This window comes from Silurus meridionalis, chromosome 17 (assembly GCF_014805685.1).
Source record: "Silurus meridionalis isolate SWU-2019-XX chromosome 17, ASM1480568v1, whole genome shotgun sequence".
NCBI classification, from domain to species: Eukaryota; Metazoa; Chordata; class Actinopteri; order Siluriformes; family Siluridae; genus Silurus; species Silurus meridionalis.
In genome coordinates this window covers 17311673-17335212 of record NC_060900.1, presented here as the reverse complement: position 1 = coordinate 17335212, position 23540 = coordinate 17311673, and the positions used below count along the sequence as shown (strand labels likewise).

At 37.1% G+C, this 23540-nt stretch overlaps 1 protein-coding gene across 1 annotated transcript in view; it reads left to right on the top strand.

Moving 5' to 3' along the window:
* Positions 1-23540, top strand: part of prex1 (phosphatidylinositol-3,4,5-trisphosphate-dependent Rac exchange factor 1) — a 77262-nt gene that overhangs the window by 36239 nt on the left and 17483 nt on the right. The window contains exons 10-24 of the mRNA XM_046871125.1: positions 2152-2299; positions 6986-7086; positions 8141-8244; positions 8393-8442; positions 10920-10995; positions 11314-11386; positions 14356-14498; positions 14888-14980; positions 18466-18614; positions 19812-19897; positions 20953-21092; positions 21887-22001; positions 22304-22479; positions 22573-22734; positions 22829-23039. Of these exons, the coding sequence (XP_046727081.1) occupies positions 2152-2299; positions 6986-7086; positions 8141-8244; positions 8393-8442; positions 10920-10995; positions 11314-11386; positions 14356-14498; positions 14888-14980; positions 18466-18614; positions 19812-19897; positions 20953-21092; positions 21887-22001; positions 22304-22479; positions 22573-22734; positions 22829-23039 (1827 nt within the window). The remainder of the gene's footprint in view (positions 1-2151; positions 2300-6985; positions 7087-8140; positions 8245-8392; positions 8443-10919; positions 10996-11313; positions 11387-14355; positions 14499-14887; positions 14981-18465; positions 18615-19811; positions 19898-20952; positions 21093-21886; positions 22002-22303; positions 22480-22572; positions 22735-22828; positions 23040-23540) is intronic.

Genomic DNA, 23540 nt, shown 5'->3' with positions numbered 1-23540 from the left:
TGGGAACATTTACATTTGAGTTACTTTTACACAATTACAGGCACTTACCTATAACGGACTAATAGATTACATTCTAACAGGAATATATATAAGTTTGAATGGTCTATTACTTCTATTATAAACAAGAAAAAAAAAGCATTTTAAATGAAATGGTTGAATTTGAATTTATCTCTAAACAAGGCAGCAATTCAAAACGTGATGCAAAGCTGAAATAATACTATTTCGAAAAAGAGTGACTCTTCCTAGCTCCAGAACTGATTTGAAGAAAGGCAGGGTAGACCTAGATTAGACCTTTTAGTAAAATGAAAAATATAGGTAGCCCAGGGATAGGCTGAGGGTTAGGGGAATGGGACAATGGGATGTGTGGCCAAATATTAAAACTGTCCAATTCAGCAATAGCCCCCACTTGTCACACAACAGCTACCAGCTGGGTGAAAAGATTAATTTTAACACTGATTTACATTTACATTTATGGCATTTGGCAGACACCATTTTCCAGAGTGACTTTTTCTTATTTTATACAACTAAGCAGTTGAGAGTTAAGGGCCAACCTCGATGACCCTCTTCCACATACAGATTCATGCATGTCCACAATTGGTTATTGTCGCTTTGACAGTGGAGAAAGTAGTCATCCCGCCTACTCCTTAGTAAAACTTTCAAAAACACTCTTTTGGACTCCTGGTTATAGATGTCTTGGCATTCTTGGGATTTGTACTTGCCATCTCTGGATGATAAAGCCCTTAACACATCTATTTTCTATGATGATTACCTTATTACTATACAACAAATTGTGTTATTTGTGATTAAAGTCAACAATATACAGCCGGCAAAGTACACAGTGAAATAAAACAACTTTCTTCCAGGACAAAGTTGTTACATAAACCAACATAAAACAATGTGAGACTACCCATTGTTATAATAAAGACGCTGTGAACGATAATGCATAAACATGTATTGCTGTCTGCTTCATGTTCTCATACTTTTCCGTTGGACTATAAATGCTCATGGCAGTGATTCAGTTGCAGAAATTTTACCACCTCTATGATTTTGCTGGTTTGGAGATTACCTCAGCTAATGTTATGCTGCGTAATCGTGGTAGCCTCGCACTAGGCTTGTTTCATGAATACATGTTTTTCTTGCTGTTTTTGAACCAGGGTACCTTTTGCACAGTTTTGAGTGGCAGCTTGTGGTTGTGCTGTTATTGCTCTGAACCCTGCAGTAATGAGGCTCATAATTCTGACATTACCACAGTCTTGTTTTTCTCTCACAGCTCTCTGTGTCTTTAGGTATCTGAATGACCAAGGGTGCTAAATCGGACTTGACCTAACATGCTAATGCTAGACTTCCACAATCTGATAACTCATACATGATACATTACACTGATTTCATAATTTGATTTGACTTGATTAACACTACTGTACTGTATATCGGTAGCAAAGTAAACTATTTCCGAAGCTGTGAAACACATATCACCAGCAGCAGACGTTCATTAGAAAATGGAAGTGCCCTCTTTAGTCCACCTGGAGATGTAAAGTGAATACAGCTGCTTCTGCTTTTTCAGCTACAGCTGTTTTCTGCTTCTGAAAATTCCTCTCCTCAGTCTGACCCAGGTCATGTTCACAAGTGCAGCTCCTTCTATAAGCTGGGGTCAAGTTGATTGACTTTTAAGCTCGTGTTTTTCTTTTTTTTTTCTTTTCTTTTTCTTTTCTTAATAAAGCTTTTCCTGTTTGTCCTTGGGGACTTTGTGCATATTTACATGCGGTTCCCCGGTGTGCACTCACTATATTTAGCTGCTACCCAGTGAAATGTTGGATAACACAATGTTCCTAACATCAGCTACGTGACTAATTCTATAGATGCTCATCACACTTTATCCACTTGGGAGAAAGAAGAAAGAGTACGCAGGTGTATGTATGTGAGGATGCATGCATCATGGATATCATCTACCCCAGAGATGAAAGTGTAAAAATATGAGAGAAATCAATGCATTACTTAAAAATTCAGACAAATCATTGTTTTACACAGACTCCAACAAAGATAATCAGTGCTTTTTTCATAAAATACTGCTTCCCTCTTTGCTGTTTTTCATAATTCTGGTAACATTCTCTGAACTCTTGATTGTAATACTTAACTGTTTTCCTCCATGTGCAGGTCTCAAGCTGGGAATGGAGCGGGACGCTTATGTTATGATCGCAGAGAAAGGAGAGAAGCTCTACCACATGATGATGACCAAGAGCCGCCATCTTATCAAAGACCGCCGGAGGAAGCTCACCGTTGTGCCCAAGTGCTTCTTGGGAAAGTGAGTCCTTCACAATTAAAAGATGAATGACATGTTTTTTGCTGTATTTTTGTACAGTATGTAGCTTATCTCACTGATTGTAAGGACTAAAACACAACATGCTAGTGTGATGGTGTTGCAATTACCAGTTTTGTGTACCATGTACACCAGTAATTTATTTGATGAAGAGCTCGATATCTTACTGCCAAAGTAGCAGCTCAGTAGTTTAAGGCATTTTACTTCTGATTAGAAGGTCATGAGTTCAAATCCCAACACCACCAAGCAGCCACTGTCCTATCCTTCACCTGCTCAATTGTATGTATTAGATATTTGTATAAGGGCATCTGCCAAGTGCCATGCATTCAAATGTTCATCTATTTATAGTTACGTTTAATATTATGGAAAATTTGCAAAGCAGATAATTTCCTTATATCGTTCCCCTGTCTTTATTATTTTCCCCTTTTTTTAAGGTAATTAGACAAAAATAATCCATCTGGTCATGTTACAGTGTTCAGAGAGTTTTTCATTTCAGAAAACTAAAATTCCTGGCTGTAACAAATCTCATCTCACAGAAAAACATTAACCTGAAGGCATTATCATAAACCTGTGATTTTCCTTACAACCAAACTACTGTCCATCAGTTTTGAGAATTCAATGGTGCTGTGGTACAGTGGCAAATAAAAAAATGTAATGGTTTGGCTTCTGACTCTTTCCACATAAAACTCAGAACATACCAAAGATCATTTTAACATTTTAGGTTAAAGCTTTATTTTGTAAGAGTGTAGGTTTTTGACAGACATTTTTAAGTCATCTTAAATCTGAGAGGCCTCCTGAATGAACACATACACACAGACGCACACACAGGATGCTTGGAAATGCTTTCCCAAGCTTGGTGCCAAGCACCCCATCAGACTCAGACATTCCCAGCAAACATCCTTCATTAGAAAAGGTTTTCCTTTTTCACAACCCTCTCTTTCTTGCTCTCTCTCTCTCTCTCTCTCTCTCTCTCTCTCTCTCTCTCTCTCTCGCTCACACACACACACACACACACACTTTCTCTGGGTGGTTTTTTTTATGTCTCCCACATTTACACTGTCTTTTGGCATCCTGAATGAACAATGCATGTGTGTGTGTGTTTGCCCAACTCAAGTGTGTTTGTGTGTGAGCAAAATTCCTCTGAGCAATTAAAATTCTCCCCTTTGCATTGCCCTGATTGAAAAGCAAAAAGAAACTTATGGACCTTCTTCAGCAAAGCTAATCTACTTTACCTTCTCTATAAACCTAAAGCGTTAAGTAGACAGAGAATGCATAATGTTGTGAATGTATTGAGATCGAAACCATGGTAGACAGTAATGAGGTATATTTCTATTTTCCAAGTATCTGTACTTTATCAGAGTGTGTTTATTTTCAGTTCACAAAATTTTAATGTGTAGTACTTTTACTCAAGTACAGCAATGGTGTACTTCATCCACTAATAGATATAAAATATGACACATTGTAGTGCTATAAAATGCCAGGAAGGTTAAAGGTCTGTATGCTCAGCTGTGTTGTTGCAGGCTTTAAACACACGAATGGATGAATTTCACATTTCGAGCACAATTGCCCGCCACGCTTGGGTTTCATCAGGTGCAGATGTACAGCTGAGCTTCAAAGCGATAGATGTACTGTTACAGTAGCGAATCCTACCAACAACTTAAAAGCATTAAAAAACAAAATCACATATATACAGGCTGGATAGGGTCCAGGAATGTGTTGCCATGTGGGTGTAATTGCTAAATGGGCTTTCAATGATTTTACTGTGATTTATGGGAAGGGTTTATTTTTTCAATTATAGCCCTGATTGCATTGTTCTTTTTAATTGCCTGCCATTTAGCAGCATTGTTGAAAGCCTGTAAATAAGCAAAGTTAGCTTGTGTTTTTGATGCAATATGTAGTTATCTTTCTCTTTCTCTCTCTCTCTCTCTCTCTCTCTCTCTCTCACTCACACACACACATACACACACATATACACACACACACACACACACACACTCACATGCTATTCCAGTGTGCACTTGAGCTTTCATGAATGAGTTTGTGCAAACACACTTATGATCTATTTGAGGTCAGATCTATCAAGATTATTGTCCAATCACATGCTTTAGTAGAAAAGATGAGACATGAAGAAAATCTGACCTTTTCCACAAAGCAGCTAACATCATCACTAATTTGCTTTCATTTTAAAAAGGGACCTAGAAATAAATATATATATTTCTTTTACACCTTTGCCCCATGTGAGAAACTGCATGTTCCTAAGCCATGGAGAATATTAATGAACTCCATAAACACTCATTAATTCCCCTCAGGGATGCCTCTCATTCCCCGCCAGTTTGGATTAGAGTCTTACATAAGCAGAGCAGACTTGCTGTCTTTTCCTTTCTGTTTTTGATTCCTTATTTTCGTAAACAATTCTCTCAGTGATAAAAAAAAATCCATTAATGCTACAAGTAAGTGTTCATTCAGCAAGAGGTGCCATAAAAAAAAATCCTCATGGCATCGATTCTGCATGTCTTCCATCCTGTACTAGAGTAATGAACAGATATTCTCTTTAGTGGTATTTGACAATAGTTTTGTAAAACATTGGTTCAAAATCTCTCATACATGTTTAGTTGGTTTGATATCTGGTGACTGTAAAGGCCATAGCATCTGATTTACATTTTCTTAATTGTGTTAAGTACATTTGTTTGCATTTTTTAAAAACTGCTTATTATTGCTAACTATTTTTTCTCTATTATTTTGCTACCTTTCTGCTGCAAATTTACATTAAGTTCTGCCTGATAGCACAAGCTGGATTATTTTTTATGTATTTTTAGTATCTTTGTTGTTTTGTGCAAGCAACATGCCTAATGTGAATGGTGCATGTTGAGTGTGGTTTTACATAAAAAGCAGAGTTAAATGTATAGTTTTGCTATATACTATACATATTTAGTATATTCAGCCACAAGGGTTAATAAATGTAGGTACTGATGTAAGGTCTGAAAGCCTGGAGTGCAGTTAATATACTGATTAATCCCAAAGTTGTTCAGTAGGGTTGATGTCAGAGGTCTATAGCAGGCCACTGCAGAACTTCCAGTCTAACTCATGTAAAGCATGGAGCTGGCTTTGTGTACAGGGACATTGTCATGGTTTTGGTCTTCTAGTTCAAGAGAGTGGAAAATGTAATGCTTCCATGTCCAAAGGCATGCTATACAATTATGTGCTCTACCTTTGTGGTAACAGTTTAGGGAAGAACCACATATGACTGGAAAAGCCAAGTGCCCCAATACTTTCCTATATAGTGTATATGGAATTAGCCTTTCTTGTTTAAGGAAAGTAGTCAAATTGGTAGCTCAGTGGTCAAGATGTTAGACTTTTGAGAGAGGTCATGAGTTTAAATACCAGCACAACTAAGCAGCCACTCCTGGGCTCCTGACGAAGGCTTTAACCGTCTGTTTCTCTGTTGTCTGGAGAAAAATTCTAATCAATCTGGATATTAACCATATGCCATTAATGACTAATGGTCGTGCTCTCCTCCTGGAAGGGATGGCATACTCTCACAGTGTCAATCACGATACCACTAGTTAGACATGTGTCAGAGGTCATGCATGCAGAGGAAAGCAGCCTCCAAGTGTATCCCTTTGCTTTGTGATGCTGCATGAGCAGTGGTTTGAAAAAATTAAATTGGTAAGAGTCTCATACAGTGTATCAGAAAAGGCACATTAGTCTTCCACCCCCTCAGTTTTAATGAGCTGTATTTAACAGTGCATATAAATGTGCTTTAACATTCCACTCTGAACCCCTGCTCAGGTAGCTAGTTTGCCATCTCTACCAGTAAATATTATGATTAAATATGAATATGTCTACAGTCCGCTCAAATATATTTTTTTAATTAGCTCGTTAGCTGTTTACCCAGCCAGCTGTAAAGATGTGTGTTTGTGTGTTTATAAAGAGACACACAGAGAGTACATTATGAACACATGACTTAACACTTCCAAGAAATTCTATTCAAGCAGTTCATGTTCGCTAAATATCTTAAAAAAAAAATGTATGAACATGAGTTAAAATTCTCTCAGAAATGTGTCAGGTTGGCATGTTAGCTAGCTAGTTAGCACTGTACTGAAGATAATGACATAGCAAGTGCTCTGAATGTGCGTATGTGTATATCTGCACATAGACCTTGCCAGAGACTAATGCAAATGCAAAAGGCAGGTAAACAAGCTGAGGTTCCACATGGTTTCTCCCATTTATAGATCCTGTAGGATTCACAGAGCCCAAAGCTTTTCTCTGAGGCACAACAAAAATTGTTACAAAATAACCAACCCTTAACTTTTCTGTGGTTTAGACCCTTTTACATTTATTAGCAAACAAAGGCTTATTTACTTTCATCCACACTGCTGCACAGTGTCTCACATTTGCATAAAAATGTCATGTTTTTTTTATTTATTTATTTATTTTGGAATATTTCACACAGTTTGTCGCACATAAAGCAGTCTTGTCATATATGAATAGCTAGATGGCTACTGTATAGCAGTGTATAGTGGTGCAGTTTCAGTAGACTTTTTAATCTCAATAACACTGAGATATTAATAATTGGTGGGAAAAATTGCTGCACAATCAAGGCAGTAATTGTACAGCATATAGTGTTCTATAAAGGCTTATCTGGTGTCTGTGTGTCCGTGTGTCCTGCAGTGAATTTGTCGCCTGGCTGTTGGAGAGTGGAGAGATCAGTAAACCAGAGGAAGGGATCAATTTGGGCCAAGCACTGCTGGAGAACGGTCTCATCCACCATGGTGAGTCCCACATGTGCTCTTTCATCTCTTCTTTTTCTATCACGATTTTCATTTTCAAGAAAAAGTGTCGCTTGAACTGTATCTATACATTTTGTGGTTTAAATTTGAAATACAGCAAAAAGCAAAAACATCCTGTACGAAAACACTGCTATACATTTCCCATATCAACATTGCACTGTAACCTGAGCTCATCATCAAGATTTGCTCTCCGTCCCCCAAAGCAGGAATGTTGTGACAGAAAACAAGCCAGTCATGAATAATTTATGGAGTGAATTGTTTACCTCGTCCCAAAAGCCGAACCAGGGATAATGACATCTCCCTGCTCAGACACTCCACACTACACTCGGCAAGCAAGTGGTGTATGTGTATGTGTGTGTTTGAATGTGTGCAGGATAGGATTAGAGAAAATATTTCTGGGCAAACAGTAATGCTGTAACACTAATAGGTGGCCCAGGTTGTAATGTTGTAAGACACAAGGTTACTCGGGTTACCTGAGATTTTAATATCCATCACATAGCCTGAATATAAATAAACTGTTATGTTGTAGGTCAAAATAAATTTTTGTAAAAGCTACATAAGATCAGTAGGTTGAATTTTAGCATGCGATAGGTTAGCATTTTGGTGTATGATATGTTATTTTTGTTATAAAGCTACATACCGTTCATAGATCAATCAAAGGCCTGCATTTAACTATGATGTGTCTCTATAAACTTAATTTATTAAAGTGTAAGAATTAAGACCTTTTGTTCTTTATTGTATTCTTGCTCATTGTCAGTGGAAATGAGTCAGCCAGGACATTGCTAAATCTTCATTTCCGCTTCATTGCACTGATCCTGAACTGCACTCGAACTAACAGAAGGTGTTAGTTTTGTAAAAAACCTTTTATCTATATATCAGTATTGTGCAATCCTTTCTAAACGCTAAGCTGATTTTATTTTGAAATTAATGTGGCAAACCAAACAAATCAAGAATTTTGTTTATTCACACAATGTACCGTAGCTGAAGAGAACTTGAGTTGTTTAGAGTAAGACTTGTTGTTTTGTTCATTTTGTAGTTTCTGATAAACACCAGTTTAAGAATGAGCAGGTACTGTATCGCTTCCGTTATGATGACGGCACTTACAAAGCCAGGAGCGAGATGGAGGATATTGTATCCAAGGTATTTTGTTCTGTGTTTCATTTTTTGCCCATACATATTGCATATTTGTACCTTGGTGTGTATTCTTTCTAATGAATATAACTGTTGAGCTGTTTAGAAAAAAACTGGTAGGTGGAAATAACTGTTTTTGTATACACTATGTTTGTAGGGTGTGAGACTGTACTGTCGTCTCCACAGCCTCTTCACACCTGTGATCAAGTAAGTATTACACATTATAATTACACTTACGCATCATAAATGTAAACACTGATGTACTGGTTGATTTATATCGACTAATAAAAGCGCTCAGAATTGAGTTGCAGTATTTTGCATGAATGACTGTAAAACTACGGACCAGACTGCAACAGTCAAGGCAAAATATATATTTTTTATTAATATTATTCGCTGGACACTCACTCTAATCGACTGCAGATCACAAATCAGTCAGGGGAAATGGAATCTTAGTTTTCCTTTGTTCTGTCTCTGTCATTGCTTCACTGGATAATCAAATTTTTTTTACAACATAATGTGATTTTACAGTGTAGTTGTATAAAAAGTACTGATTTCATTACTGGGTTTACTGCTTTTAGGATTATTTTAGGATTGGCTTTTTTTTATTAGGGATCTATTCTGTTTTATAGGGCACCTATTAATCCCACACACATTGTAGTAAAAATGAAAAGTCCTGTGCCTTTACACATATAAAGTGTACACAGGACTAGAACCCGCACTGCCTGTCGACTTTGTCATTGTGTTTGTGTCATCACTCCACCTCCTTCCGTTTTCCGTTCTCACATCTCTAGGTTGTTTTAAGCTCAGCACTGAGCTGCTGACTGCACTCGTCTTACCACACTTCCTCTTCCCTAACTAGCACACAAAGAGTTCTCCATGATGTAGGATATGTTGTGGCTGATCTAATCAGCTTTGTTTGCGGATCATTTGTTGTGAGAGACACTCACAGCTTCTGTGTCACTGTGGTCTGACTAAAGCATGCGAACAGAAACAGAACAGAAATGTCCAAACTTGCCGTTCTTGACACACTGCAACTTTCACACATTTCTGTGTTTTTCTGTTTTATGTATCAGTATAAATATATGATTTAGATCTCAGGTCTAATCTATTGTACAGGGGGACTGGTGACCGGTGTGGAGCAAAGAAAAAAAGCTGCAGTTCTGCAAAAAGATTAAACATTGTTGTAGTATTGTATTCAGTGGTGCATGAAAGTGTTAGGGCTTTCTATATTTTTGCACAAATATGATTTAAAACATTAACATATTTTCACACAAATCCTAAAAGTAGACATAAAGAACCCAAATACAAAAATGAGTCAAAAAATATTTTACTTATACTTTTACTATCTTTTTTTTTTTTTTGGAGGAATATATAATTGATATCTGTCTTTGGAAAAAGAATGTAAACCTTGGCATTCAGTATCTGGTGTGACCCTCTTGTACAGCAATACATTTAACTAAATATTTCTGGGAGCTGTTGGTCAGCCCTGCACATTGGCATGGAGGAAATTTAGCCAGTTCTTCAATAAAACAGCACTAGCTCTCTATGTTTTTGCTCACGTGAACTGCTAAAATATAGAAGTCTAAAGTAAAGTAAAAATTTCAAAATGTTCAATCACCACTGAATACAGCACTACTATAAATTAACTGGAAGGGGGCATTTCTCTTGTGCTGATCAGAGTGAAACTAGACAGAGACAAGTGCATATTTGCTCACATATGTGATACTGACAAAAGCTGGTGGACACCTGACCAATATTCGTATGTACTTTTTGAACATCCCATTGTACATTTAGTCCCTTTTTTCTGTTATAATAACCTTCTGGAAATATATTTCACTAAATTTTGATGTGGTTGTGGACATGTGTTCATTCAGCCACAAGAGTGTTAGAGAAGTCAGGTGCTGATGTAGGGTGAGGAGGCCTGGGGTGCAATCAGCATTCACATTCATCCCAAAGGTGTTCAAGAAGGTTGAGGATAAAAAGCTATATAGCAGGCAACTCACTCCAAAACCTGTGAGCCATATCTTCATAGCTGGCTTAGTGTATAGGGGCATTGTATTATGCTGGAACAAATTTGGGTCTCCTAGTTCAAGGCAGTGGAAAATTTTATTCTACCACATCCAAAGACATCATATACAATTGTGTGTTCCAGTGTTGTTGCAACAGTTTGGGGAAGATCCATGTATGGCTGGAAAAGTTAGGTGTCCCAATACAGTCCCATATAGTGTATACAAAGTTTTATTTGTGATAAAAGGGTTTGTGCAAGAGTGAAAGGGAAGGTTTATAGGACTGTGGTGAGACCTGCTGTGTTGTATGGTTAAGAGACAGTGGCATTGACTTAAAGACAGGAGGTGATGGTGAATAAAAAATAAGGGTGTTAATTCCAACCTCAAGTTGTGTTCAGCTGTCAAAACAGCATTCACTGTCCATTATCAGCGCTAGCTAGTGGCCAGGGATTGCAACTAAATAAGGAGGCAATAAAGTAAATATAAATGCATAAATTATACAGTTGTTCAGAGGTTTACATCCTCAATAGTAAATGTACTTTACTGTCAATTACATTTCATTTGGTTTTAAAGGTGCACAAACGTTTTCTTGGCAAAATGGAAAAAAAACGAATGAATAAAAAGAGCCTTTATGAGTTTATGTATATTGATTTACTCATCCCTTTATTCTCTGTGCAGAGACAGAGACCACCACCTGAAGACGTTTAAATCAGTATTACCAGCCAGTAAACTGGTGGATTGGCTTGTTGCACAGGTAAGAAGACTTAAAACACTTGCACACCTGTAAACAAGAAACTATTTTATATATCAAACACACACAGAACCTTGAATGTCATGTAGGTTGTAAGTGTGGTTCCTTAACTACTAATGTCGTAGATTTGTATAGAAACTTCTAAAATAAAGCTTTTTATAGAGGACACAGCAGCCTTTTAAAGTTCTGGGGATGTTTTTCCTTCCCGGGGGCATACATGTGGTTTTACTTAATGATTCTCTTTTCCTCTCTGTCACTGATTTTTTTTTTGTATCACTTTCTCTTTCAATTGCACTTTCATGTTGTGTCAATATCTTTCAGGGAGACTGTTGTACCCGCGAGGATGCCGTCACTTTTGGGGTTGGTCTATGCAACAATGGCTTCCTGCACCACGGTAAAAGCTCTCCGCTGTGACTCACCATATTTAGTTTATGGGAGTGTGATGTTTACAATGTGCAAGTGTATCACAAATATGGAACCAAATCACGAGTGTTCTGTTGATCTTAAGCCTGTAGTGTGATCCTATCCAAAAAGATTTCACCAGATGAGGCAGGATGAATCTTAAAAGCAACAGCATTGCTAGATTTGGCAGTTGTAGAGAAACTGGCTATGAGGTGAAAGTTTAAAACAAGGAGTTAAATACAAAGATAAAATAACATGGAAATATGGGTGATTTCAGACTGACCTGCTGGCTTCACTTGCCATGAACAGGTTTTGCAATGAACCTTGGCTCGGCTTGTTTGCTATTGCAACAGTTTTTGGTGTCAGGGGCCAGAGAGTAAATTGTGGCCATGTTTTTAATGTGATAAATTAAAGCAGCCATGAGCCAAAATATCATCAATGTGCGCTATGAATGAGGTGCAGGTTTGCTGTCGGATGTTATTTATGTATTTCGTTAATTTTTGTGGTTAATCTTGTTGTAGGTAACTGGAAGGTTTTGTGTGCAGACATTAATACAATTTTACAGCAGTTTAGTTCACATGAATTGATTATGCTGCTACTGAAACAGAGACTTTTTAGCTTTTCTTTGAGGATTCTGATGAACCCCTGAGGCTGTGTGTCTGGCTGAAGGCCAAAGTGTCTGCATGTCTATTAGCAGATGTCTCCAGCTGTTCGAACAGTATCGGCGATTTTGAGAGGAACAAGAGCATTAAAAAAGACAGAAGTGTATACACACACACACACACACACACACACACACACACACACACACACACACACACAAGCCCAACAGGAGACACACAGGAGCACCCACACACACACACCCCATCAGTAAAAGACACACACAGTTACTGTTAAATCAAAAACAGTACCACTTTTTCTGATGTCCACTCATAAAACAAACTGCAATGCTATGAAACGCGCCGCAGCACAGAATTTTTTGTCTTCTCCAAACCCTTTCTGGAAACATGTTTGTCACTTTCAATTTTAGAGGAAAAAATCCAACGTGGCAGGTTATCTACAAACAGCACACCTCTTATGCATTAAGACCGTAAAAAATCAGGCTCGCGTCATCACTCATCAGCCTAGGCTCGACCTGGAGTAACACTGAGACCTATTCATTAGCATGTGATTTGAATGGTAATAAATGGGCAACCCTGCTGTTTATGTGCCCCCTCTGGTTTTGCATCATAAAAGCATAGAGATTATATAAAAGATGGGTCAGCACATGCACAGTGTCAATTAAACAGCCGACCTACAATGTGAATCTTTACCAAAAACAACTAATTTAATCACAATGTGTGAGTTTTTTTTTTTTGTTTATCTGACAATAAGAAATACATAATTTTTTTGTGAATAATATCGTGAGAGCAATTCATTTAATTAAAGGAATACTCCAGAGTTTTATATTCATTATTGTGCAAAAGCACATGCGTAGACACCAAATAGGTCAACAATGAAGGTTTCAGAAATAATGATAATTAAAAATTTTCCCAGTAAAGGATTCCTTATATAAAAGTATAAACCTTTATATAATGTGGCGAAAATTTATTTAAAAAAATTGCAGTCTATGAAAATTAAACCCGATTGTTCTGTATGTGAGCTCGTTCTCCATTGATAGCTGATAGGCATTAGTGTGTGTGTGTGTGTGTGTGTGTGTGTATGTGTATATATATATATATATATAGTTTACTTCTGACTGACTTCTGCCTTCTCAAACCATTTAGTGAGTCGCTGTGCTATTTATTTAAAATCAATCTGAACGAAACCACTCCCCAAATGTGTGCATTGATATACAGTGACAATTTATAGACAGATGTATTACACTTTTTTCAACATGTTTTAAAGAATTGAAAACATTTGCCCTTAGAGAAGTCCACAACATTACTATAAGATGGGAGGAAGGGCAGGGCAACAGTTTAAAATTTATTTATATTATGGGGAAAAGACAACTCTTTAGGCATGGCTTACTGATCGGAAGGTTGGGGTTTCAAGCCCCGGTATCGCCAAGCTGCCACTCTTGGGCTCTTGAGCAAGGCCCTTAACCCTCTATGCCCCAGGGGCGCCGTATCATGGCTGACGCTGCGCTCAGACCCCAGCTTCTGAGCAAGCTAGGATATGTGAAGAACGAATTTCACTGTGCTGTAATGTATATGTGACAAAAAAGGCTATTTTTCTTCTATAGTCTGATGCAAGAATCCAGAAAGGATAAAGGCTGGCAGGGCTGATACAAATGCTTCTTTTTGGTATTTTCTTTTACCTGTCACCTGCAAAACCTCTGCAATTTTTCCAGTTTGACTACCTTTCCGTTAAAGGACATGTGGAAACAAATCTTACCAGCCATAGCCACCTTTTTTGTCACCTGTCTAAAAGCATGTTTTACATTGGAAAAATTAAATAAACACTTTTCACTTTCACATCCTTCACTTAAATTTTTTTTAAAAGCTATTTACACTTCTCGAAATCATTTAATCAGCCATTTTGTCTCCTCTTTACCACTGTTAACTCTCACTAGAAGAATGAATAGTACTGTATTTGGACTTTAGGTTTTGACTTTTGTCATGTTGCTGAAGTACATAATTATTTGTAGATTGATGTAGAATAAAACTGCATGAAGCTTCATGAGAAGGACATCTGTTTCATTCGGACATTCTCTGTAACAGTTCCCCTGTGGTAGTTTTGCATTATTTTGCAGTCACATTTTAAATAAAAGTTGACTGCAGCTACCATAAGTCTTCTCTTGTGAGTACTTCATGGAAATGTGTTGAAATTTCTGAAGCTTATTCTTGTCTTGTCTTTTTGACAGAAATGCAGTTTTATTTTATTGAAACTTATTTGACTATTCCTATAATAACTCTGATTCCAGTTTATTCTTCTTCACTGATTATATGTGTTTCTTTTTTTTCTTCCGCTGCGTTGTAGTCCTGGAAAAGAGCGAATTCAAGGATGAGTCTCAGTTTTTTCGATTCCACGCCGACGAGGAGACAGAAGGCACCGGCACTAAGACCAAGCAGCTTCGCAATGACTTTAAGCTCATTGAGAACATTGTGGCTAAGTCCTTACTGGTGGGTCTGATCCTTTTATTATTTGGATGGTTTGTGTGTGAATAGAAGAGTAACTTATTTAGACATACACCACATGTGACCACTATTTTTTTCACTAATAATCACAGTGACATTTACACACTTGTCTTTCATCCTTTCAACATAAAACAGTGAGAAAGATCATTATGCCTCATTCTCTCTTCTGAGCATTTACCTGTCATCAAAAGCAAACATGTTCATTATAAGCCGCTTTTCGAGAGTAAATTGGATTCAGCAGGAGTCGCTTATAAAATAAATAGGAAGCAGAAATATAATTTGACGCAAAAATTTCATGAACATGCACCAAGCATTTCAGATACATATTCAGTCAAAGTGCTAAATGAACTGATAGCCGGTTTTGACATCCACAGATCCATCCAGAAGAGGAAGACTATGGTTTTGAGCTTGAAGAGAAGAACAAGGCCATCATGGTGAAGAGTGTAAGCAGGGGCTCCCATGCTGAGGTGAGTGTAGGAACTAGATTTTAGTATTACGTTATATAGTACAGTCATTCACCTACGGTTAATGTTCAATTGTATGGTAAGATTTTTTTTCACATGCAGAACTTTTCTCCAAGCTGACACACTCAACAAACTTGACACTTCATGCCAAGTTTATCTGTCTGAGAAGAGCAACATAAACAGCTGCTAATTATTAGTTTTAGAGCAGACCAGTGTTTGTATACATCTTTTTGAAATATCATTGTTAAATATAGGAACGCAAGAAGAACTCATGTTCTCGATCAATCTTCTTATAGATATTAAGCAGATCAGTTGGACAACCTACTTTGAATTAGGTTGTGCCTGTTAAGTGTTTTCCCCAGTAGTTACTGATACATACAGAGAAAATGTATTATTATTTTCCTATTAACAAAGTTTTTGTCTGATAAGTTGACACTATCAACTGCAGCACTACACACATCTGCTAAGGTCCTGACTTTATAGTACAATGAGTTTTATTGTTTACTTTTTATCATTTGGAAACACTGACAAAATCAAGCAAAATAAAGTATGTTACTGTTTTTCTTTCTGCTTGCATAATATGCACGGTGTGTCACACTGCCATTTAACATAGAGAGAAAAATCTAAATGCTGACTAGACACAATTGGTATTTTTTTGATATAAGATTTGACAAGGAAAAAACCTGCAGCTTAACAACTTGACTTTTTGGTCACAAACATGATGCAACCATCAGTAACGTCAGACTGTATAAGGATTATAGCTATAGAGAGTTGACCTCTCTAGTGTTTCTATGTCTTAATACATTAACTAGCATGTTTTGGTTAGTCCATTATTCATTTATGCAGCCAAAATCATGGGACTGAAGCACTGGAGATAACTAATGCATTTATAAATTTTTTCTGAACTTTCAGAATTTCCTAACATGAGAAACTTTATTGTCATAAAATATATATTTAAAAAAGACAAAAGTCTGTATGTACACTGTCTGAATGTACACATTCAGTCCAATTACTAATACTTTATCGTTTTATTAGATTATTAGGAAAAATATGTTTAGCCAGCCAACTGATATTTTTCTAAGTGAAACACATCTGTGTAGACTATGCTGTATCAGACTTGCATTATAGTCGCTCAGCCTTCTTGTTCACAAAAGGAAGCCAATCTTAGATTGCCAGTAAAGCATCATTAAAACACAGCCTGTATCACCCCCATCAGTAACATCTGGACCTTGTGCGCAACATGTTCTGCTAACAAGGAGGGTTTATTCTGGCTCTGTTTGCATCCTCACACCTACGTCAGTTGGCTCTCAGATGCTCAGCCAGTCAGTCAGGGTGCAGGTCACGATTTCTTAATTCTCTATCTCTCCAGAGTCTCACTTTCGTTTCATATAGTGGAGAGAAAATTAGGCATGCCTCATCACATTCTCCTCCGAGTCCTGACGCCTTGCTTGCTCTTTTTTTCCTTCATGTCGAGAAACACATTGGGATGAAGCCTCTATTCATGGTGATGCCTAATTATAAAAATAGAAGCCATGTATTTACAATAATTAGAATATTATAACTTACCTATTCCATGTAGCAGGTAAATAGACAAATACACAGTAAAGTAGTAATACAAACATCCACTTGAGTAATAGTTAGAAAGTATGTGGAAAAAAGTATCCAGTAATCTAGTAGTTTAGTACCACTTATTACACCACATTAGATTTACATTTCAGAATAATTAGATTAGATTCAACTTTATTGTCATTGTGCAAGGTACTTTTGAAATCCAGTTAGCATCTAACCAGAAGTGCATAAGTGTCCTATTTACAATAAATAGCTGTATGATAAATAAGTAGGAAATGAGGTCCATATGTACAGGGGTGAGGGTGAATAATGTACAGAAGGTGCAGTAGGTAATAATATATGGTGTATAGTATATGTAGTAATATACAATATACTGTGCTAAGATTGTGCATAGACAGACATGTCAGAAGATAACATGCTCAAATGACATGATATAGTTATGTACAAGTATGAATGTATGTATGATACAGTATATAAGAATAAATGCAGGTGGAACATACAGTAGTGCAATGACATACGTGAGTTATGGATGTTGCAAAAATGCATAGTGGATAAAGCAGTGCAAAATACACAAAGTGACAAAGCAGTATTCTATTGTTAACATTGTATGATGATCAGCTATTTCTTGTTCCTGAACTTTTCCCAAATATTTTAATAAAGCATGTCATTAGATTTCTCACATGTCAATATTTCTTGTTACTTGCATTAACCGATTGAAGTGACTACTATCCATAAGAATATGATAACAGTGTGCAGTGATTTGCAGCAATCTAACAAAATGTTAAACTCTGGCTATTTTTTCAAATCAAACCCTGAGGTACCGATATTCCTGAAAGCTTATTTCACGTAACTCCATGTAGTAGATTTACACACTTTTTTTTTTATCGGTAAGAGTGTCACGTGAAGCACCATCTACATATGTGCAGCAGTTTTATGCATGATTTGCTGTCAAATTTACATATACCCTTATGTTCACACTAGTAAGTGACAAGTGAAGTGCGACTGTTCATTTTCTCTGTATGTGCTCAAAACAGAGCTGTGATTTGCAGTAAAAGTAGCAGAGATCATTAATGCTTTTGGTGAGTGTACATTCAGTAGAGACAACTTTCAAGGTTTACTGACCAATGAAGCGAGAATGGGGCCCAGTATGCAACATGTAACAAAAGTGTTTTGGGATTGTAGGTTACACATTTTCTCTGGTAAAATTTGTTGTAGAAATAAATTCAGGCAACGCATCGGGCTTGTATCGAGAATGAATGTAGTCTAACAGACTGTCAGCATTGACTGAATAGTTGTGTTGAAATACTTGATTTTAGTTTATTCTACAGTGCTTTTGTAAAATATACATTTCCATTCCTGAAGCTGCCTCATCCAGACCTCCTGTCATCCACCAGTATGCTCTTCTCCTCTTTAATCTCTTTCTATCCTAAAAGGCAACAAGGCCTCTGTCTGTCCTCTGCTCCTAAAGCTGACCAGTAAACAGGGGGAACTTTGGCAGGTTTGGGGATAAAATAGACACCAGTCAGAAGGACGGGAATAAAAGTGCTAGGGTCAGGAATACTAAACACTTTTGTGCAAAAGGAAGTGATTTGTTTCCACAAGCAGCACACAGTCACAGTGACCCTGTGTGTGAGAGAGAGGGGACATAGAGGCCTGCATTATCCAGCATCACAGCTGTATAATTAAATAGCCCTTATTTTAGTGTTAACCCTGGCACCTGACATAAAGTCCTATTCAGTGTGAAAATTGAGGACTGGATTCTTTGAGGCTTTAAATCCATCTACAGATCTTTTTTTGTACTTTGATGCAAAGCAAAGGAAGAAAAACATTATTATACAATTAGCTGGAATATTTTCTTGTTCTTTGCACTGGCTTGTGGTAGCTCAGTCACATGCTTGCTTGTGTTTCATCATGTGTAGATGGCGGGGTTGCAGGCAGGAAGGAAGATCTACTCTATTAACGAAGACCTGGTGTTCTTGAGGCCCTTTTCTGAGGTGGAGATGATGATCAACCAGTCTTTCTGTATACGCCGCTCACTCAGGCTGCTGGTTGCCACCAAAAACAAAGAGTAAGTAACCTGATATGCTTACGATATATACATTGGTTTTGTCTGTTCTAGTGTGAAGCACTTTGACTAAAGTGATAGAGTTGCTACTAGTATTACAGCTCTGGGACATAAACACTGCAGAAAGTAGGGAAGTATATGGGGTTCTTTTGTATGTGTAAAGGAGCAGTTACTGCCTGCGAGGCGATTACAATTGTAATGAAAACATTGACATCCAGCATCTTTTCGGCACTCCCAACTGTTAAAACTATGAATAGCAAGTGCAGGGGTGTCCAGCTCAACTTAGCTGTAAATAATGTAAAGTTTAACTTGGTTATGTTTAGTTTTTCTGTGCAGCTTCACAATACGTTTGACTAGCCCAGCCGACTCTAAACAGATGAGACATCTGGTTTAAACTTCAGTCGCATGAAAAATTCGTACTTCTCTGTCTCTCTTCATTTTCATTTTTTTTTTAATTAAGCCATGTCCATATCCATAAACATTTGTCAAAACACTTTTCGTGAAAAGCTAAATTGATGCAAAAATGTAGGCAATTGTTTTTGATCTAGCAGCATTTTTGAGCTTCACAATTTTTTTTTTTTTTTTGAGTGCTTTGCCTGTTCAACACCTGGACCACGGTCTAAATGACAATCCTTGGCCTAGTTTGTTGCTTTCTAATGCAAACATGGTGATGGCATAAAAACACTTTTTATTTTATGATGCTGATCCTGAAACTTTGAATTTCAGCAGATACTTATACCATTTCAGATCGTTTTCTTTATAAACTACTAAGCTTGAATGTGTAGGTTAACAGAAGACGAAGAAATAAAAACGCAATTCTAAACAGCTTTGCTAACGGTGATTTCTGGGCCAGATCAGTATCAACAAAGCATGATATGAAGGCGATGACCAGATTTATTGTGTTAAACTATTGTGAATTGTTCAGATGCATTTTTTTAAAATTATATTTTAATATAATATTTTAATCTTATTATTGAATTTTTTATATTTAAAACGCACAACCTGCACCTTTAAACCATTCCGAAGTAGATCAAACTTTAGGGATTTCAAAGCCGGTAGTAAAGACTTCAGTTATCTATAAAATATGGCATTAGACCATTTCAGTGCATTCAGTTAATCAATATGGGAATTTCTTATAAAAATCCTTAAAAAAATGTGTATGGACTCATGATGTTTCTCCTTTTCGTGTGTGAAATGAAGGCTCGTGAAGATTCCTGACTGTCAGGATGGCTTGTCATTCAAACTGCGTGGATCCTGTCCTCCATATGTGCATGCCGTGAAGAAAGGTGAGCGCATGTGTGTGTGTGTGTGAGCAACCATCAAAAATACATCTTGATGTCTTTGATGTCTGAAGCTGCTTTGTGGATTTTTCTTTCCTTTTTTTCATTGCACCTCTCTCGTTTTTCTTTATATTCTTTTTTAACAATTTCAGATTCAGTTGCAAATGAATTTTCTAAGCATACAAATGGTTTCTCTGAGTATTCATTTAATCAGATCTTCTCACACAAAGCCTTTTCATTTCCTCAAATGGAGCAGTGTAATTGCCTTTCACCCTCTAACCTGTCAAGCAGATGTGTCTGTGCTAAACTAAGCATTGAAAGAAGGGGGAAAAATATGGATTCATAACAGAGACTGCAGTAGTGTGTGACAAACATCTGGACCACTAAAAATAACACCTCGCAACCATGCGTGAATCCCGAAGTATGTTAAACATACAGTTATTTAGATAGACGTTTAGAGCAAATGTGCAGATTTAAAGTATGCTGATGATAGGTTTTATTATGGAAAGTGCCCGAGCATGTTGTACTTACTGCAGCAGGGGTATATAGATTATACTCCTATAACCTATAAAAGTGAACATATAATTCAATGCAATCTTGTTTTCATATAAAGACAGGGTTTTCATTTGGTGTACTGAGTGTAGGAGAAGGTGGAGATGTGTGTCTGAGGAAAGGCATTTTTGAGGCATAGTGTATGTATTATTATTATATATATATAATAATACATACTGGCTTGCCATATTTTGAGGCTTCACTTCTCTCAATGCTGTTTCTCTTCAGACTGGTTTGTAGTCTCTAGCTTTTTTTTTGTTTGTTTGTTCAGGCTGCCATGCTCTTTTTATTTCCCCAGTCTCAACTATGTGTGTCTTTTTTTTATTGCGCTCTGAATCCAGTTCAATCCAAATAGTGCTGATTTGTTTTTTTTTTTTACACTGTCATGTCTGTAAGTAAGTAATGAGTAAAAAAAAAAGGACAGACATGCCCTGCTTGTGTGTGTTGCTATTTGTAGGATGTCTCAATTTAATGTGCTCTGACATCACTTTTTATTGCTGTGTGTGTAGGGTCAGAGGCCGCAGCAGCAGGCCTGCAGACTGGCCAGTGTGTGCTCAAAGTAAACGGCGCCAACATGAGCCAGAGCAGCTACGAGGAGGTGCTGGAGCACTTCAGCAGCTATCGACCTGAACATGATCAAAAAGAGCAGGTAAGTCTCACCACTTGTATACTTTTAGGGCAAAATGAAAGGACAAAAACTTTCAGACATGATTCTGAACATTAGAAATGTTCTTTCATTTTCAGTTGTAATGTTTGTCGCCCAGCCCTCTGTTTCATTCCGCTCTGTATATTTATTTTACATAGTGCAAAAAAGTCAGCTTAGCAGGTGTTAATGATTTATTATACAATTACAATAAACCATCTTTAAGATTATAAAACCTATTTCTGGTCATTATTTATCATAATCAATTTTGTAATTTCTTCTTGTCTTTTGATGGATCATTTCGAGTAAATAAATAAATAATGCTTAAATACAAATGGACTACAAATTTAATTAACTATAATAATCATATGTTTTGCTTATTGTAATTATTCAACTATTATTTATTATTTATTCATTTAATTAAAATTATAATAAGCAAATACCAATTTAAACTATATTTAAAATATTTCCATTTCTAAGAGGTCATTATTTGCAGTGCAAATGGTAACACATATTTCTGTCCTTCTTTAAAACTAAGAGGGCCACAGATTTCACAGGGTTCAGTATTTTCTGCTCATTTCGCCTTTTTGCATTGTATCTAGTTGATTAATGCATTTTTACCTTGACATTTTAAGATTTGTATACTCGTTATTAAACATTGTGCATGCAGTAAAATTTCATAAAATAACTATAGGGGGTTTTGATCCTAATTGTTTTTAGATTGCATAGAGCAGAATTATGCTACAGGAGTTTCATCGCTGTTGTTTACTGTCTTCTCTTCTGTACTTGGATTGACACAGAGTTGCGGTCAGTGGGCGTACCGTGTCTATGATGATGTGGAGGGACAGGCTTTTAGTTCTTGCCTTTCTGAGAATGGATCAGATGCAGAAGAAAATGGCTGTGCTAATGGAACAGGTACTGTGGTTTCCCTGTCTGTGGCAGTTGTGGCAGTTGTGGTCGAATGGGTGTGCATATTTATTTTAAATGATCTGTGGAAAGCTAATGGTGATGCGAACAGTTTTTCATGTTCTCCCTGTGTCTGGTTTTCCTTCCTAAAAAAACCTGCATGTAAATTGATCTGCAATACTGAAGAAGTAGGAAAAACCCGGATGGAACACCTGCTCATGTGCACACTGTTCTGTTTCTTCTCCTGTTTTATTAAAGATGAATAAATAACAGTTAATTTTTACTTTTTCTTTGTTGATTTGACATTATAGTTCGAGGTCTGCAACATTTGTCCTTGTCTGGAGATGTCCCACTGGTTAATATGATGGTAGATAACGTACACCTGGAACATGGTGTCGTGTATGAGTATGTGAGCTCAGCCGGAATTAAACACCATGTGCTTGAGAAGATGGTGGAGCCCAAAGGCTGCTTCAACCTTACAGCAAAGGTTATAAATCATAAAAATACACTTGGTATTAAAATATTTGGACATTTTTTTTTGGTTGTTTTTTGTTTTTTTACATGATGTGTTTTGTTTCAGATATTAGAAGCGTTTTCTAAAGACGACAACCATTTTGTGACTAGCTGCAGTCAGCTGATCGCTCAGAGCGAGCGCGTCGTGTCGATGCCGCAGTACGAATTCAGAAATATCTGCGACACCAAACTGGAGAGCATCCGCAAACGTATCTGCAGCTACAAACAAGTGCGGAAAAACCTGTTATATTTAATTTTTTTTCTCTTCGACGTAATAAACAGTTTATGACTCCTCTTATTTCTTCCGTTTGTGTCATCCGTAGTTTGCAGCCGAGTTGCAGAATAAAGGTTCACCCATGTTTAAGCAGGCTAGCACCAAACCTCATGCCCTGGGCTGCATGGACTTTGTGCCTACCAATTGCCACCTGAACTTGATGCAGGTTTCATGCCCCAAGAGCAGCACATCAGCTGGCCGTGCCTTCAGCATCCGCTTCGGGCGCAAGAATTCTTTTTTTGGCCTTGACCCAGACCAAGGTTTGTGTTTTACTTGAGAATACTTCAGTTTTTGTCACTTCTCACATTTAAAAAAAGGGTCCAAAATAGTGACATTTCTTTCAATCTTTTTGGCAGAAACATAAAAAAAAAAAATTGCACTATTTGAGCACAGGTTGACATTATTTAACAAAAAGTGCAATGATAAGCACTTTGGTAAATATAACGTATAGTGTGTTGTGTGCTAAAAAGGTTTATAATTTCCCTAACAACAACAAAAAAAAAACAGTCAGCTTTTATCTCTTGTCAAAGCAGTCCCTGAAAGCATCCCTGACACAAGGATTCCTTTGAACAAAAACTCCCCTTGATAATATTTAAACATCATGAAATAATAATTAAAGCGTACAGTTTAAACCATGAGGGCCTCGTAAATTTTATGCCTAGCTGTAATGACTATTCCCACAGCAAATCAGAGCCTTTTTAAAGCTCTCAGGTTGAAATTGCTTCCATCAGCCTTCCATTACGACTCCATTAGGCCACGCT